This window comes from Neovison vison, chromosome 2, assembly GCF_020171115.1.
Source record: "Neovison vison isolate M4711 chromosome 2, ASM_NN_V1, whole genome shotgun sequence".
In the NCBI taxonomy this organism is placed as follows: Eukaryota; Metazoa; Chordata; class Mammalia; order Carnivora; family Mustelidae; genus Neogale; species Neogale vison.
The window spans coordinates 78492870-78512726 of record NC_058092.1 but is presented as its reverse complement, the minus strand read 5'-3'; the positions used below and the strand labels follow the sequence as shown (position 1 = coordinate 78512726).

The 19857-nt window shown below is 38.1% G+C and overlaps 1 protein-coding gene and 1 pseudogene across 1 annotated transcript in view; both read right to left on the bottom strand.

Annotated features, from left to right (window-relative positions):
• Window positions 1-1111: 1111 nt before the first annotated feature.
• BRDT (bromodomain testis associated) overlaps window positions 1112-19857 on the bottom strand; it is a 79460-nt gene continuing 60714 nt past the window's right edge. The window contains exons 17-19 of the mRNA XM_044238676.1: window positions 12727-12932; window positions 11951-12125; window positions 1112-1408 (exon numbers count right to left, since the gene is read on the bottom strand). Coding sequence (XP_044094611.1) covers window positions 1340-1408; window positions 11951-12125; window positions 12727-12932 — 450 coding nt within the window. The 3' untranslated portion in view covers window positions 1112-1339. The remainder of the gene's footprint in view (window positions 1409-11950; window positions 12126-12726; window positions 12933-19857) is intronic.
• On the bottom strand, window positions 5859-7324 carry LOC122900191 (annotated as a pseudogene).

Below are 19857 nucleotides of genomic sequence, written 5' to 3'. Positions count from 1 at the left end.
ACACACATATATATGCTAGAATATAGAGAGATAGATCTAATCTATGAACGATCTTTTAGAAAAATAACAATGCAAACTACTTAGTATATGCATACTAATTCCTTGCTTAAAAATATCTACAGGCGAAAGGTGCCTGGGTGGCTCAGTCTATTATCATCTGCCTTCAGGTCAGGTCATGCTCCCAGGATCCTGGGATCAAGCCCCATACAGGGCTTCCTGTTCAGTGGGGAGCCTACTTCTCCCTCTGTCTTACCCCCTGGCTTGTGTTCTCTCTCCCTCTCTCAAATAAATAAATAAAATCTTTAAAAAAAATTAGCTATACTTGAATGGGTACGATTACCACTTTAATTCTAGCTATATTTCATGAAGGTGTCACCACCATTTTAGCCACAAGTGATGATATTTTTTAAATGGCTGTAGTTTAGATATTTCAAAAAATTATACTGATTATAAAAACAAATGAAGTCAAGGAAACTTTTCCTCTTTCTCTCTATAATATACACTCATTCTGAATTTTTACTTTAGATGGTTTCATAATGGGGCCTGAATCATGTTACACTTCAAGAGTCTAAAACGTTAAAATATATGAAGTGGATACACATGACTTATACATAATTGCAACTGGAGAATGATGAAACAAAAATAATTTACACATTTAAAGACTACATAGTTAAGTAAAAATGTAAACATTCATTGGTATCACATATGCATATAAGAATTGTATAAGTTCCTATAGAAACTTACATCATAATATTGCTATTATTTTGCTCAAATTTAACATTATCCAAACCATAGGTAACATTCTCTTTAAACCAAATTTCAATATAACTTTTGGATACAGCAGAGAATTTTATAACTTTTGAATCAGCAGAGAATTTTATGTAGCCTAATGGTAAAAAAAAAAACAAAACAGTATTATTTGTTAAAGGTCCTAAATATTTTAAGGCAGAGAGGCATTTGTTTTAAAAGTTAAAAACTCAATAGGGGCTATTTTTGTTACACTTTTATATATTTTTCATTTTTAAACAAGAAGAGGCTATCTCTTTTAGATCTTCACTGCTTACAAAGGGCCTATAATACACAGCAGACAATTATTTATAATATGAATAACATCTGGGAATTTATTCAATTTTTAGGGATCCAAAATATAATTCCCTGCAAATTATACCATTTAGAAAATGAACATATAGCTATTAAAAATATATGTGAAAACTGTTTAATCATTTTAGAGCAGTCAAAATACAATATAAGATTGGTATCTTGGTGTTTGAAATCAATCATTTACCATATGCATTTTAATCTTTTATATCATTCATTTTAAGTTGATGGTTAGTAAGTTTTAATCAAAGTTGTTTTCAAACATTGTCATAATGTCACTTTGAAGAGTCATATCAATGGTACCAGCCATCTGTAGAAAGAAAGAAGAAAATTCATTATTACTTTAAAAAAACTTGTGCCTTTGTTAGAACTATATAAAAATGATTACACAACATTTAGAACAGATTATACAACATGAACACTATTTAACATAATGAGTTTATGTAATTTTCTATTTCTGTTCAAATACTGACTTTTGTTAAACTCTTGTTCATGTGATAAATAAAACTTACAAGAACACTAAGAACAAGTTTCACTTCTCCATATAAGAGAGAAAACTCTCAGTGTTGACAGAATATTAACAAGGACATGAACTGAGATTATATTGTTTCATTTATCTCTACAACCAACATAGCACTAGACATATAAAATTATTTTCTGAGTGGACCAGTATCTCTAACTATTTGAGGAAATTATAATATGTAACATTAAAATACAGTCTTTCTTGGATTCTGCCACTTACTGTGTAACCTAGAGCAAATTACTTAACCAAGTTTATTTTATATATAGGTATTTATGAAAATCAAACCAAAATGCATGTAGAATACTCAGTACAATGGTGTTCATTAAATGCTAAAAAGCCATTAAAAATAAGCTAAAGTAAATAAAAGTCTAAGACAAAGGAAATAGGGGCGCCTGGGTGGTTCAGTTGGTTAAGCCATCTGCCTTTGGCTCAGGTCATGATCTCAGGGTCCTGGGACAGAGTCCCATGTCGGGCACCCTGCTCAGTGAGGTGTCTGCTTCTCCCTTTCTGCCCTTCTTGCTCCCCTGCTCACTCTCTCTTATTCTCTCAGATAAATAAATAAAATCTAAAATAAATAAGACAAAGGAAATAAATGTTTCTTATATTCTCAAGTCTCCTCTCAAAGGTTCATGTGATAGCATCCAAAATGACACCAACTATTAAATTTTTAAAAATGTTTTTTGGGGCACCTGAGTGGTGCACAGTTGGTTAAGCATCTGACTCTTTGTTTAGCCTCAGGTCATGATCTCAGGGTTATGAAACTGAGCCCTGCTTTGAGTTCCATGCTGAATGTGGAGATGGCTTGGAATTCTCTCTCCATCTCCCTCTCTGCCCACTCCCTCCCCCAATTAAGCAAGTAAATTTTTTAAAAAAATGTTTCTTTCTTGGGGCATCTGGGTGGCTCAGTCGGTTAAGCCTCTGTTTTTGGCTCAGATCATGATCTCAGGGTCTTGGGATCCAGCCCCGTATCAGGCTCTCTGCTGAGCAGAGAGTCTGCCTCTCCCTCTCTGATCTCTCTTGCTCTCACTCTCTCTCAAATAAATAAAATCTTTTTAAAAAAACGTTCTTTTGTTTTTTTCATCAGTAAATAGTAACAGCCTAGAGTGCAGGTAAATGTGTGAGTCTGCTACTAACTGGTTGACTTCCTGGATGAGAAGTATTCCCATTGGCTATGTGGGAGATGATTTGAAATTATGGCTTATATACCAAAGAGATATTGAAAAGTTACATGTGACTCTTATAAACTATAAACATTGCTTTTAAAATGTCTTAGAAACAAAAGGATAAACTATTAAATCATAACCCAGGCTACTTTTCTAACGCCAGCTAATGCCTAGGATGCCTAATGCCTAGGTTGCCATATGTCTGTCCCAGAGTTCCCCAAAGTTCTATTTTAACCCTCCAATATGAGAGTTGGATACACTGTCCTCATCTAAATATCATGTGATATTCCTGTTAAGTATCCAGACATACTGCAAAATTATAAAAATATGTAATGAAACTTATTTTTACTTTAAAAGTACTTTATTTCAGACTGTCTTCCATCTTGACTAAAATCTGCAGTATGAAATAATTACTGATATGGAACTATTATTCTCTACACCAGCTAACCTCTGATACCATGATTTACCTAACTAACACTCTGCAGCTATCATCATAACCTAACATATACACCTCAACCATTCAGATTTAAGATCAAACACTTGGTCAAGGGAACTGGGAATTCATGGAAACTCTGCTAGGTTTCAAGTTATGATATCTTTTTTTGAGTACGTATCTGTAAATTAGCATCAACATAAGAGTTTGGGTTGTCAAAAATAATAGTAGGCAGATCCAAGATCTGGTTGTTAGTTATCAAATCTGTCAGATGTGGTGTAAGTTACATTTCAGTGGCTTCCAGGTCTAGACAAGTTCCAGAAAAGTGCTTAGGATATTAGAAATTATATTAGATTACCTCACTGGGTTGTTAGGTAGCAAGTAAGTTGCTGAGGAAATCACATATGGGTACCTGAAGTTCGGCCCTTATGAGAACCAACAGGAAAAATTCTTAAGTCATTAGAGAAAACAGTCCTAGCTAAGTACTAATGAAAAATTATGTGCTCCTTAAAAAAACACAAAAAAGGTTAAATGTTTAAATTACTTAAACCTTTAATTCATTTAAATTAAATAAAATTTAGTTTTTAAGTGGGATTGGCCACATTTCAAGTGCTCAAGAGCCATATGTGGCTACCTGCTATTATATTTGATTTCACAGATAAAGAATATTTCATAGTAGAAAGTTCTGTAAGAACACATTGTTGTAAACACCACATGTTACAACACTGCCAAATACAGTTTATTTCTACCTTAGTAGTATAAAATAAAAAGCTGACAAAACTTTTGTACATTATTCCTTAGTAAATTCATTTGTAGGATAATCAATATATAGCCAAAGTCAATGGCTTTTTTCTTCTCAAACTACGTTCCTGAATGTCCTATGAATACCTGCATCTTTCCCAGGATCACAGAAATATCCAGCACCCAGCAAGTTAAAACTCAACATCTGGCATCAATGATTACCATATAAAGAAGCAGAAAAACATTTCTATAAAGAGACCAATCAATCAACTGACCCAACCTGGAGCTGATACTCAGAATTATCAGAAAAGCCCACTGAGGGGCGCCTGGGTGGCTCAGTGGGTTAAGCCGCTGCCTTCGGCTCAGGTCATGATCTCGGGGTCCTGGGATCGAGTCCCACATCGGGCTCTCTGCTCAGCAGGGAGCCTGCTTCCCCATCTCTCTCTCTCTCTGCCTGCCTCTCTGCCTACTTGTGATCTCTCTCTGTCAAATAAATAAATAAAATCTTAAAAAAAAAAAAGAAAAGCCCACTGAAATAGGTTATGAACTGTATTTTGTTTGTTCAAAAGCTTAATAAAAATACAAGAAATATTTTTAAAAGACTCAAATTCAACTTTTAGAGATGTCAGGTACAAGGTCTTAGATGAAAAATACACTGGATAGAATTAACAGCAGATAGACATTCAAGATTAGTGAACTGAAGCAAAATGAAATGCAGAAAAATTGTTTTATTGGTTTATTTAGTTATTTGAGGGAGAAAGCAAGCACAAGTGAGAAGACGGAGGGAGAGAAGGAGAGAGAAAATCCCAAGCAGACTCCTTGCCCATTGCAGAACCCAATACAGGGCTTAATCCTACAACCCGTTAGATCATGACCTGAGCCGAAATCATGAGCTGGACACCAAACCGACCGAGTCACCAGGCACCCCGAAGGAAAAGAAAAAAAACTGGTTTAAATTAAAAGAGCATCAATGTGGGACAACTTCAAGAGACCTAATAAGTGCTCAAAGGAGGAAAAGAGGAAAAAGAAAAAATATGAAGAAAGAACGGCCAAAATTTTCCAAGTTTGATGGACACTATAAACACACATTTCTAATAAGCCCAAAAAAGTATAAAAGCAATAGAAAAAAACCCCAGTGATGAACAAAACTGTTAAAAGCAGCCAGAGGAAAGGCATGTTATACAAAGATACCAAATTTCTCACTGGAAACAAAGCAAGCAAGCAGCTAGTGAAGGAACATCTGTAAAGTACTGAAAGAAAAAAACATTAATAATCTAGAATTCTATATCCAGAAAAAAAATATTTTAAGAAATAAAGGCAAGTTTAAAACACAAAAGCCTGCACACATGTGTTTATAGCAGTTCACTGTAATTGCTGTAAGCTATAAGCAACCAAGATGTCTATCAATAGGTGAATGGATAAACGGTCATACAGCCACATACTGGGAATATTTATTCAGCCAAAAAGAAATGAGCTATCAAACTACAAAAAGACACACAGGACCTTAAATGCGTATTACTAAAGTGAAAGAACCAGTCTGAAACAGTTATACATTGTATGGTTCCAATTTATGACATTCTGGAAAAGGCAAAACTATGGAGATAATAAACAGATGAGTATTTGGAAGGGATTAGTAGAAGATATACAGGGGACTTTTTTTTTTTTAAAGACAGGGAATACTTTATTCAAACCCATCAGAGAAATGGACAGCTTGGGTCTGTAACAAAGCGTTGTGTTTTAAAGCATAGGTCAGTAATTAGAAGGCAGCTATGCTCACCACTATACCACCAACGCCCGCTAGAATTGTATATGAGAGTATACACTGCTACATACAAATTAACTGATCAGAGCACAACTTTTCAATATTCAAAACAGAATAAGCTTCCCTGTAAAAGCAGCACCTTTGTGACATTTTTAATTTTAGTATTCCTCTCCTTCTTCTTCACCCTCTCCTTCAACAGAATCCACACCAACCTCCTCATAATCCTTCTCAAGGGCAGCCATGTCCTCACGGGCTCAGAAAACTCTCCTTCCTCCATGCCCTCCCCCACATACCAGTGAACAAAGGCACGCTTGGCATACATCAGGTCAAACTTGTGGTCCAGGCGAGCCCAGGCCTCAACGATGGCTGTGGTGTTGCTCAGCATGCACACAGCTCGTTGGATTTTGGCCAGGTCTCCACTGGGCACCACAGTGGGAGGCTGGTAATTAATGCCCACTTTGAAGCCAGTGGGGCACCAGTCCACAAATCGGATGGTACGCTTGGTCTTGATGGTGGCAATGGCGGCATTGACATCTTTGGGAACCACATCGCCACGGTACAACAGGCAGCAAGCCACGTATTTACCATGGCGAGGGTCACATTTCACCATCTGGTTGGCTGGCTCAAAGCACACGTTGGTGATCTCTGCTACAGAAAGCTGTTCATGGTAGGCTTTCTCAGCAGAGATGATGGGGGCATAGGTGGCCAGAGGGAAGTGGATACGGGGATAGGGCACCAGGTTGGTCTGGAATCCTGTCAGATCAACATTCAGGGCTCCATCAAATCTGAGGGAAGTGGTGATGGAGGACACAATCTGGCCTATCAAGCTATTTAGATCAGTGTAGGTTGAGCGTTCAATATCGAGGTTTCCTCGACAGATGTCATAGACAGCCTTGTTGTCTACCATGAAGGCACAATCAGAGTGCTCCAGGGTAGTGTGGGTAGTGAGGATGAAGTTGTAGGGCTCAACTACAGCTGTGGAAACCTGAGGGGCTGGGTAGATGGAGAACTCCAGCTTGGACTTCTTGCCATAATCGACAGAGAGACGTTCCATCAGCAGGGAGGTGAACCTGGAACCAGTTCCCCCTCCAAAGCTGTGGAAAACCAAGAAGCCCTGAAGACCTGTGCACTGGTCAGCCAGCTTCCGAATTCGATCCAAGACAAAGTCAATGATCTCCTTGCCAATGGTGTAGTGCCCTTGGGCATAGTTGTTGGCAGCATCTTCCTTGCCTGTGATGAGCTGCTCAGGATGGAAGAGCTGGCGGTAGGTGCCAGTGCGAACTTCATCAATGACTGTGGGATACAGGTCTACAAACACGGCCCGGGGCACAGGCTTGCCAGCGCCCGTCTCACTGAAGAAAGTGTTGAAGGAGTCGTCTCCTCCCCCGATGGTCTTATCACTTGGCATCTGGCCATCGAGCTGAATGCCATGCTCCAGGCAATAGAGCTCCCAGCAGGCATTGCCGATCTGGACACCAGCCTGGCCAACGTGGATGGAGATACACTCACGCATGGTTGCTGCTTTGCGTCTGCCGAGCAGATGGCGAAGAGGAAGAGGAGAGGTTGTTGCTTCTTACAGCGCGACTCTTAGGCGGTCGATGTAAGAGAACCTCTACAGGGGACTTTTTTAAAAAGGTAATTATTCTGATGGTACTGTAATGACTGATCTGTGTCATTACATATTTGTCAAACCCATAAAAAGCATAACACAAAGAGTGAACCCTAAAGTAAGGTATGGATTTTTCTTGATAGAAACTAAGGTTGACAGTGATGTGTCAATGTAGTACAATACTGGTTCACCGATCATGGGATGCTGATAGTGTGGAAGGTTATGTGTTGATAGGTAGGGGGCAGGGGAGGAATACGTGGGAACTGTATTTTGGGCTCAATTTTGCTTTGAATCTAAAATGTTCTAAAAGTTTATTACTGATATAAAAGGGCCAAATAGAGGTATTTCCAGATATACAAAACTTGAAAGAATTTATCATCAACTGACCCACACTACTAGAAATGTTAAGTCCTTTAGGAGAAAGGAAAATTAATAGAGTTTGGAAATCTGGATCTAAATGAATGAAGAGCACTGGAAATGACTAACTACATAGGTAAATCTACAATTTTAATTTATTTAAAACTTCTTTAAAAAGATTTTATTTATTGGGGGGGTGAGAGCACAGTAGCGGGGAAGGGCAGAGGAAGAGAGAGAAGCAGATTCCCCACTGAGTAGGGTGCCTAATGCAGGGCTCAAACCCAAGACCCTGCGATCATGACCTGAAGGCCGATGCTTAACACCCAGGCATCCCTAAAATTTTTAAAAAGATAGTATGACGTGATTATCTGTTTTTTGAGTGTTGAGTTTGAGGAGTTCTTTATAGATCTTGAATATCAGCCCTTTGTCTGTAGTGTCATTTACAAGTATCTTCTCCCATTCCGTGGTTGCTTCTTTGTTTTGTCTGTGCAGAAGCTTTTGATCTTGATGAAGTCCCAAGAGTTCATTTTCACTTTTGCTTCCTTTGCCTTTGGAGACATCTCTTGAAAGAAGTTGCTGTGGCCGATGTTGTAGAGGTTACTGCCAATGTTCTCCTCTAGGATTTTGAAAGATTCCTGCCTCACGTTGAGGTGTTTTATCCATTTCAAGTTTATCTTTGTGTATGGTGTAAGAGCATGGTCAAGCTTCATTCTTCTATACATAGCTGTCCAATTTTCCCAGAACCATTTATCGAAGAGACTATCTTTTTACCACTCTATATTTTTTCCTGCTTTGTCAAAGATTATTTGACCCTATATAGAATTGTGGGTCCATTTCTGGACTCTCTACTCTGTTCCACTGGTCTATTTTTTTGTGCCAGTACCATGCTGTCTTTGAAATCAGGAAACGTGATGCCCCCAGTTTTTTTTTCTTTTTTAACATTTCCTTAACATGAACATGAACAGACACTTCTCCAAAGAAGACATACAAATGGCTAACAGACACATGAAAAAATGTTCATCATCACTAGCCATCAGGGAAATTAAAATCAAAACCACATTGAGATACCACCTTACACCAGTTAGAATGGCCAAAATCAACAAGACAGTTAACAAGTGTTGGAGAGGATGTGGAGACAGGGGAACCCTCTTACACTATTGCTGGGAATGCAAGTTGGTGCAGCCACTTTGGAAAACTGTGGAGATTCCTTAAGAAATTAAAAATAGAGCTACCCTATGACCCTGCAATTGTACTACTGGGTATTTACCCCAAAGATACAGATGTAGTGAGAAGAAGGGCCATCTGTACCCCAATGTTCATAGCAGTAATGGCCACAGTCACTAAACTGTGGAAACAGCCAAGATGCCCTTCAACAGATGAGTGGATGAAGAAGATGTGGATACTGTGGGGTATTATGCCTCCATCAGAAAGGATGAATACCCAACTTCTGTATAAACATTGATGGGACTGAAGGAGATTATATTGACTGTATAAGTAAGTCAAGCAGAAAAGGTCAATTATCCTATGATTTCACTTACTTGTAGAGCATAAGGAATAACATGGAGGACACTGGGATGAGTTAGGGGAAATTGGAGGGGGAGACAAACCATGAAGAACTGTGGACTCTGAGAAACAAACTGAGGGTTTTGGAGGGGAGGGGAATGGGTGGTTGGGTGAGCCTGGTGGTGGGTATTAAGGAGGGCATGTATTGCATGGAGCACTAGGTGTGATGCACAAACAATGAATCTTGGAACACTGAAAAAATAGTTTAAAAAAAGATAATTTGACTACTTAAACATTAGCATATAATCTGGGAGAGGAGAAATGGAAGTACATCGCTGTAAGGTTATTCTACCAAATGCGAAGTGGTATAGCATTATTCACAGGAACACTGTGTTAAGCTGAAGTATATACTAAAAACTCTAGAGCAACCATCAAATAACAGAGTGTTGCTGATAATAAGCCAAGAAAGCAAATAACACAGAACCATAAAAACATGATTAGAAGAATGTAGGGGAAAAAAGAGCTAACAAGAACAGACAAACAAAAGAAATAAAAAGACGGTGCACTCAAACTTAACCTTATCAATAATCATATTGAATGTGGTCTATCTAAACACTTGTATAAAAGGCAGAAGTTAGATTAAAAAAAAAAAAAGCAAGACCTCACTACATGTTGCCTACATGAAAAATTCACATTTTTTTAAGATTTTATTTATTCATTTGACAGATGGAGATCACAAGTAGGCAGAGAGGCAGGCAGAGAGATAGGAGGAAGTAGGCTCCCTGCTGAGCAGAGAGCCCCATGTGGGGCTCTATCCTAGAACCCTGGGATCATGACCTAAGTCGAAGGCAGAGGTTTTAACCCACGGAGCCACCCAGGTACCTCTGAAATTCACTTTAAATATTAAAATACAGGGGTGCCTGGGTGGCTCCGTGGGTTAAGCCTCTAACTTCAGCTCAGGTCAAGATCTCGGGATCCTGGGATCGAGCCTGCATCAGGCGCTCTGCTCAGCGGGGAGCCTGCTTCTCCCTCTCTCTGCCTGCCTCTCTACCTACTTGTGGTCTCTCTCTCATTCTCTCTCTGTCAAATAAATAAATAAATAAATCTTTAAAAATATATAAATATTAAAACACAGGTTAAAAGTAAAAGGACAAAAACATTTTTTTATACCATACCAACATAAGTCATACAAAAGGTGAAGTGGATATGTTTCCAAGTAAATTTCTGAGTAAATAGTATCATCAAGAATCAAGATTACTTTGTAATGAAAAGGGGATTAATTAATCAAGAGGACATAAAAATCCTAAATGTTCAGGTATCTAACAACACAGCTTCAAAATACATGAAATAAAACAGAGTTACAAAGATAAAAAGGCAATTCTACAACTATTTAATCATAGATGGCAATGCCCCTTTCAGTACTTGATAGAATAAGCCGGCAGAACATCAGCAAGAATATAGATAGGAGTCTTGAACAACACTATCAACCAACTTAGCCTGTTTAATACTTTACTCAACAGCAGAATTCACATTCTCCTCATGTGTACAGAGAATATTCACCAAGGTAGACCATAATGTGAACTGTTTAAAAAGTCTTAATGAATTTAAGATGTTATACATTCTCGGACTACAGTGGAATTGAAATCACTAACAAAAATTACTAGCCAGGGGCGCCTGGGTGGCTCAGTGGGTTAAACCGCTGCCTTTGGCTCAGGTCATGATCTCAGGGTCCTGGGATCGAGTCCTGCATCGGGCTCTCTGCTCAGCAGGGAGCCTGCTTCCTCCTCTCTCTCTCTCTGCCTGCCTCTCTGCCTACTTGTGATCTCTCTCTGTCAAATAAATAAATAAAATCTTTTTAAAAAAAATTACTAGGCAGAAAATTCCCAAATATTTGGAAACTATATACTTCTAAATAATCCACGGATGAAAGAAGGAATTAATTCCAGTTTTTAAACATTATTTTCTGTGTATTAAGACTCTTAAACATGTCAGGCTTTTTTTTTCCCTCTCCAATTTTATTAAGGTATAACGGACTTATGGGCACCTGGGTAGCTCAGTTGGTTAAGTGTCGGCCTTCGGTTCAGGTCATGATCCCAGGGTCCTGGGATCAAGCCCCACATTGGGCTCCCTGCTCAGTTGTAAGCATACTTCTTTCTCTGCCCCTCTCCCCAACTCGTGCTCTTTCTCTCTGTCTGAACTAAATAAATAAAATTTTATAAAAAAGAGAGAGATATAATGGACTTACAATGCAAGTCACTTCTTCATCTAGTGTTCAATTAGAACACTGACCTTGGGATATATGGTGTAACTTTTGGCCACAATTTACCAATAGTTTAAGGATTTTTCAAGAATTAATAACAGTAAGTGATAAACCACTCTATCTCTATGCCAGGAATGTTTCTATGTGTTTATTACTACATGTAAATTCATTCTGTCTTCACAACAGGTATTATTCCCACTTTACAGACAAGGAAATTGAGGCACAGAGAGGTTAAATAAATTGCCAAAGCCCACAAATCTAGGAAATGGCAGAACTAGTAGTTGAACCTATATAGTCTAGTAGCTCCATGACCATACTCTATGATTACACTCTCTGACTATGAAATTTTTATTTTAGGTTCTGATTTTAGAACTTGATCCTCACTAAAGATGTAAATTCATGGTCTATGAAAACCACTCTGAATTTGTCTTTGAATCTGTAGAAGATACTGCTCTGTTAAATCGTTCCTTAGTTAGATTTAGTAAACTAATATTTACTTACTGCTTCTCTCCTCCTCCGCTCTTGCTCTTTCTCCCTTGCTAAATTACGGTCTTTGAGGAGCCAGAGTTTGTATTTATCTTGAGCTTCTGAAGACTGCTGATGTTCCTTCTGTTCTTCTCCAAGATACTGGTTTTGTGTCTTATTTGAAAAAGATTCTTGAGTTAAGCCAAGGTCCCTTAAAGAAAAAGTATAGCTCAAAGTAGGTTTCAAGCTCCTTAAAAGTTTTCATTACATTACAAAAGATGTATTAATTAAATTATAAATATAAAGCAGTGTTTTAGATCCCCTTTTCATATGTTATGATGTCATTTTAGAGTTTGACTTTTGATGTCAAACTGTGCAAAGGCAATCTACATTAGCAAAGAGAAAGTTATGGAAACTAACCAAGGTGTACTACTATGTTCTTTCACACAGAATGGAAATAAGATATTTCTGGAAAATAGTATCATTATGATTTAGCTATATTAGTATCTTGTTATAAATAGCTTAATCACTTGATAATTTCTATCCTCCTCAAAGTAGATACTTGTCAGTTAAAAAAATCAATAAAATTATAGCAATTATAATTTGCTTTGTGTTCTACTAAATAGATAAATCATGATCACTTGACAAAAAAGAAATATATTTAAAATTACATATCTACCGTAAGGGATGGAGACTGTTACATATAGTCAATGCAAGCAGACATGAACGAATATTTGAATAAATAAAAGGAAATAGATAAATGAAAAAAAAAGACTATCTCCCAGCCTCCTTTAATACAGTAAATTACAGACCTCTGATTTTCTTGAAATATTTTTGTTTCCTTGGTATTCTGTTCCAGATGTTTCCGTATTAGTTCCTGTGTTCGAGCTTTTACTTCTTTTTCTATTGCTGCTTTTCTAAACTGGTTGAAGAGCTCATCTGAGGATTTCAGTACACTGGATGTTTTGACTGGTTTGCCTAAACTTTTCCAAGAGTCTGCATTCTTGATCTTTATATCCTAAAACAAATATCTGATTTAGTTTGCGTCTCCAGATGTCAACCACATTATGGAAGGAAAACAATGTTCTTTGATATAGTAATAGATCAAATTAAGATTCCAAAGGCCTTCATGTAATTTTATCAAATTATGAAAAATACTGGAAATGTATCAGATAAGCTAAACTCATTCATCTAAGACCAAATTAAAATAGCATGCTTACCAATTATTTCAATTTAATGTACATACACAGTTGACTATTGAACAACATGGGGATTTGCAGTTGCTGATACTTACATAGTCAAAAGTCCGTGTATAACTTCTGACTTCCTGAAAAAACTACTAATAGCCTCCTGTTGACAGGAGGGCTTAACCAATAATATCAGCAGTCAATTAACACATATTTTCTATATTGTAAAGTATTTATATACTGTATTCTTACAGTAAATTAAGCTAGAGAAGAGAAAACATTACTGAGAAAATTGTAGTGAAGAGAAAATACATTTACAGTACTGTACTGTATTGGAAAAGCTAGTTTATGATAAGTGGAACCAACAGTTTAAATGAGAATCTACAAGGAATATAAAACTAAGTAAACACTAAGTCAGTCATGTAAAAAAAAAGATATTTATGGTCCCATACAAAAAATAAACCAAATATACAAATTATTAATAAGATGCAAAGAAAGATGATGCCATAAGAGTGGCATGGTATTTGCTGGGAATCTTCTAACATACTTTCTTCTTTCCTTTCTTAAAAAATTAACTGACCATGACCACTGTTCTTAAATGAGTTCTATCATGATCTAGATCCATGCAACCCAAGAGAAGTGTAGTTTAAAATTTTCCAGTATAGGGGTGCCTGGGTGGCTTGGTTGGTTGAGTGTCCGGCTCTTGATTTCAGCTCAGGTCATGACCTCAGGGTTGTGGGATTGAGTCCTGAGCTGGGCTCCATGCTCAGCATGGGGTCTGCTTGAGGGAGTCTCTCTCCCTGGGCCTCACACCCCCTGCTCATGTGCACACTGCTCTCTCTCTCTCAAGTAAATAGATAAATCTAAAAAATAAAATAAAATTGACAAAAAATAAAATTTTCCAGTACAGGGATTATATCTGGAAGAAGGCAGAGTAGGAGAATCCTAAACTCCTTGGATAAAAAATCTTGCCCCTTGGATACAAATATCACACATATCGATGTAAATAACCCAGAAAATGACTCAAGACAGGCAGAACAGAATCTACACAGCTAAATATAGAGAAGAGGTAGGGTAGGAAGGGCAAGAGGTGGTGGGAAGCTAAAGAGACCCACTGCACTTTCTGTGGGACTGTCTATGGGAGGGAGGGATACTGAGCATGGGCATGAGAATGAAACAGACCTGACACACCAGGAAGATGAACCACCATAATATTTGGCTTTCGAACCAGAAAAGCAGAATCTCCTAAGTTCTTACAATCAGCAGGTCTTTAACACTTGGAACTTTAAAACTCAGAGGGCTCTGTCGGAGAACTGGGAGGGTACAGTCTAAGTCCTTACAGAGAGCACAACAAACAGCACTGTGGAGGTCAGCAATAGAAACACCAATATGAAAGCCTCTGGGGTGTGTGCATATATATATATAAAAGAGGGAGATTTGTTTACTTATCTCAGAGTGTACAGTGGACATGAGTTATAGGGGCAGAAATCAATGATAGACTTCTCCAGGAACAAAGGAGTTGGTTGGTACCATTTCCCTCCCCTCAACCCTAGCTTAGACACCTGGAACCAGCATGATCACAACACTCTCCACATTAACCTGCTAACACCACTTGCTCTGCCTCCATGCTTCTGCAAACCTGGACCCTAAAACCCAGCTTGCCTTGATCCCAGCCCAGTGAACTGAGGTGGCTCTTGCTGGCACCATGCCCTACCCTGCCTTCACTTGTGTATCTACACCCTCCAATATGCCCTTAAGACCATCTAAAGTGATGCCACAAGCCCGGCAGTGTGCAAGCAGCCCTGACAGAGACTAGTACCACTCCAAAGTGACCACTACTCTGGGGAGAGGGGAAGATAAACATACACAGCAGTCCAACTGCAGCCCCAGCCCAGTCCAACTGCAGCCCCAGCCAGACATCTAGGCTAGCTGCAGGACCCAACCACTGATAAAAGCTTGTCAGGACAAAACACAGGGAAAGCACTCAGCAGTTCTATGCTACTGCCTCTGAGGCAAATGCCTGGTCTGACTCAACTTAAACCCAAAGCAACTGAAGACTGGCTCACTAACAAAACTGGAACCAAATCTTGCCTACAACAGGAAATGAGCCATTGCACATAAGTAGGCTGAAGGCAAAAGTGGCTTAGCGACAACAATAGGGCACACATGACATACACAGAAGACATGCCTGAAGTGCCAGGTTCTGTTAAACAGGGAACACTGCACTGCAGGAAGGGTACTACATGACCTCTTTTTCAAAAGCCCATTACTTTCAAGTGTAGATGTAGATGACTTTTGTAACACAAAGAAACAGACACAGAGAATTAGACAAAATGAGAAGAGGAATATGTCCCAAAAGAAAGAGCAGGACAAACTCATAGCCAGAGACCTAAAATGAAACAGATACTCACTGGATTTCAGACAAGAGTGAAAGACCTCAGTGAAACCATTAAAAAAAAGAGATGGAAAACACACACACACACACACACACACACACACACACACAGGAACACACCAGAGAACAGGAACTCAGTAAGTGAAATTAAAAATAACCAGATGGAATAAATACTAGGCTAGGGGAAGCACAAGAACAGATCAGCAACCTGGAGGGTACAGTAATGGAAAACAATCAAGCTGAAAAGGAGAGAAACTAGTAATAGTAGTAGTAGTAGTAGTAGTAATTATAATAAAAGATGAAACAAGACTTAAGGAACTCAGCAACACCATCAAGCATAATAATATTCACATTATAGGAATCCCAGAAAGAGAGACAGAAAAGGGGAGAGAAAATTTATTTGAAGAAATAATAACTGTAAACTTCCCAAATCTGGGAAATGAACCAGAAATCCAGATCCAGGAGGCACAGAGAAGCCCCAGCAAAATCGATTCAAGGAGGTCCACACCAAGACACATAGTAATTATTTTATTTTTTAGAAGATTTTATTTTTTAATTATTTATTTTTTCATCAGAGACTGAGAGAGAGAGGTGTGTGACAGAGTGAGAGAGGGAACACAAGCGGGGGAGTGGGAGAGGGATAAGCAGGCTTCCTGTGGAGCAGGAAGCCTGATGCCAGGCTTGATCCCAGGACCCTGGGATCATGACTTGAGCTGAATGCAGATGCTTAGCTACTGAGCCATTCAGGCACCCCGACACATAGTCATTAAAATTGCAAACTATAGTTTTAAAAGCTTCAGAAGAAAAGAAAACATTTAAGGGAAAGCCCCATAATGTTATCAGCTAATTTTTCAGCAGAAACTGTACAGTCAAGAAAAAAGTAACATGATACATTCAACATGCTGAAAGAAAAAAAGAATCTGTAATCAAGAATACTCTAGCAAGAAAGCCTATCATTCGGAAAAGGAGACAGAGTTTCCCAAAGTTAAAAGAATTCATTACCACTAAACCAGCCCTGTGAGAAATATTAAAGAGGACTCTTTGAGTGAAAGAAAGACCGTAATTAGGAGTAAGAAAAATAGGAAACAAAAAAGCAGTAAAATTAAAGTATAGTCACAAAAATTAGTCAAGGGATTCACAAAATAAAAGAATGTAAGGTATGATACCACATACCTAAAACTTAATGGGGGTAGGGTGGACAGTAGTAAGGAATAGGTCCAACCTAAAGGAACATCAAGTTAATACAGACTGTTATATGCACAAGATGTTACATACAAACCTAATAGTAACCAAAAATTAAAAACCAGTAACAGATACGCAAAAAAAAAAAAAATAAAAAATAAAAAAGAGAAGAGAAGAGAATCCAAGCCTATCACTAAATAAAGCAAAAAACTGTATGAGAAGAGAATAGGAAAAAAATCAGAAACAGGGAAGACCTACAAAAATAACCATAAATCAACCAACAAAATGGCAGTAAGTCCATACCTACCAATAATTACTTTTGAACGAAAATGGACTAAACATTCCAATCAAAAGACAAACGGTGACGGAATGGATAAAGGAGCAAGGCTCACCAATATGCTGTCTCTGAGAGACTCATTTCATACTAACGACACATGCAGATTCAAAGTGAATGGATGGAAAAACATTTACCATGTGAATGGAAGAGAAAGGAAAACCACGAGAGCAATACTTGTATTGGACAAAACAGACTTTATCCTTCTTATTTTTTTTTAATTTAGTGTGGTATATTTATTTCAATAGATTCCTATACAGAAGTGGTTCTCAAAATGTTATCCATGGATCTTTGAAGGTCCTCAGATATTTGTAGGGAGTCCACAAGATCAAAACACTTTCCATAATAATACTGAAACATTATTCACACCGTTTTCCCTGTGTTGACATTTGCCCTCATGGTACAAAAGTAATGGTTGGTAAAACTGTTGGTCAGGGACACCTGGGTGGCTCAGAGGATTAAAGCCTCTGCTTTAGGCTCAGGTCATGATCTCAGCGTCCTGGGACCAAGCCCCGCATTGGGCTCTCTGCTCTGTGGGGAGCCTGCTTCCTCCTCTCTCTCTCTGCCTGCCTCTCTGCCTACTTGTGATCTCTGTCAAATAAATAAATAAAAACTTAAAAAAAACCCAAACCTGTTGGTCATGAAAACATAGCAATTAGTGACCTCAAACTATATAGTCATTAGTCACTGTGTTCTTTACTGCCACACATTTTCAGTGTGAAAAAAATCCATTGTACTAAAGAATGTATCTGTTAAAGCTACAATTATTTCATTAAATGTCTACCCTGTAATGCCCTTTTTTTTAGTTTTTATTTTTTTTAAATTAACATACAATGAATTCTTTGTTTCAGGGGTACAGGTCTGTGATCCATAAGTCCTTCATAATACACAGCACTCAGCAACAGATACTGCTCCCTCAACATACATCATTAAGCCACCCCAACCCTCCCACCCCCCCCCACTCCAGTAGCCCTCAGTTTGTTTCCTGAGACCAAGCATCCTTACAGGTTTGTCTCCTTCTCTGGTTTCGCCTTATTTCATTTTTTCCTCTCTTCTCCTCTCTTCCCCTATGCTCCTCTGTCTTGTTTCTCAAATTTCAAACATCAGTGATATCCTATGATAAGTCTTTCTCTGATTGAATTATTTTGCTTAGTTAGCATAATAATTCCAACCATGTTGTTGCAAATGGTAAGATTTCAATTTTTGATGGCTATATAATATTCGTGTGTGTGTGTGTTTACCACATCTTCTTCATCTATTTATCTGTTGATGGATCTATGTTCTGTCCATAGTTTGGCTATTGTGGACATTGCTGCTATAAACATTTGGGGGCATGTGCCCCTTTGGATCACTACATTTGTATTTTTAGGGTAAATACCCCATAGAGTGATTGCTGGGTTGTAAGGTATCTATTTTCAAATTTTGAGGAACCTCCATACTGTTTTCCAGAGTGACTGCACCAGCTTGCATACCCACCAGCAGTGTAGGAGGGTTCCCCTTTCTCTGCATCCTTGCCAACATCTGTCATTTCCTGACTGGTTAATTTTAGCCATTCTGACTGGTGTGAGATGGTATCTCGCTGTGGCTTTGATTTGTATTTCCCTGATGCCAAGTGATGTTGAGCACTTTTTTATGTGTCTGTTGGCCATCTGGATGTCTTCTTTGCAGAAATGTCTGTTCATGTCCTCTGCCCATTTCTTTATTAGATTATTTGTTCTTTGGGTGTTGAGTTTGATAAGTTCTTCACAGATTTTTGATACAAGCCCTTTATTTGATGTGTCATTTGCAAGTATCTTTTCCCATTCTGTCAGTTGTCTTTTGGTTTTGTTGACTGTTTCCTTTGCTGTGCAGAGGCTTTTGATCTTGATGAAGTCCCAATAGTTCATTTTCATTTTTGCTTCCCTTGCCTTTGGAGATGTGTCTAGCAAGAAATTCCTATCCCTTAAGTCCAAGAGGTTGCTGCCTGTGTTCTCCTCTAGGATTTGGATTCCTGTCTCACACTGAGGTCTTTCATCCATTTTGAGTCTATTTTTGTGTATGGTGTCAGGAAATGGTCCAGCTTCATTCTTCTGCATGTGGCTGTCTAATTTTCCCAACACCATTTGTTGAAGAGATGGTCTTTTTTCCATTGGATATTCTTTCCTGCTTTGTCAAAGATTAGTTGACTATGGAGTTGAGGGTCCTTTTCTGAGTTCTCTATTCTGTTCCACTGATGAATGTGTCTGTTTGGGGCCAGTACCACACTGTCTTAATGATTACAGCCTTGTAATAGAGCTTGAAGTCTAGAATTGTGATGCCACCAGCTTTGGTTTTTTTTTTCCCAATGTTCCTTTAGCTATTCAGGGTCTTTTCTGGTTCCATACAAATTTTAGGATTATTTGCCCCAGTTCTATGAAGAAAGCTAATGGTATTTTGACAGGGATCATTTTGAGTGAATAGATTGCTCTAGGTAGCATAGAAATTTTTTGTGTATATGATTTTTAAAATCTTTTTAATTATAATCTTGTTTTATGTTCATTTAGCCAATGTATTATTCATCATTAGTACTATGTTGAACTGCAGTGGCGATAGTGGAGATACCTGCCATGTTCTTGACCTTAGGGAAAAAGCTGTCAGTTTTTCCTCACTGACAATGATATTCGCTGGAAGTTTTTCATAGATGGCTTTTATGATATTGAGGTATGTACCCTCTATCCTTACAATGTGAAGAGTTTTAATCAAGAAAGGATGTGTTGTACTTTGTCAAATGTTTTTTCTCCATCTCCTGAGACTATCATATAGCTCTTATCCTTTATTTTTTTTTATTAAGTAGTATTATCACATTGATTGATTTGCAGTTATTGAA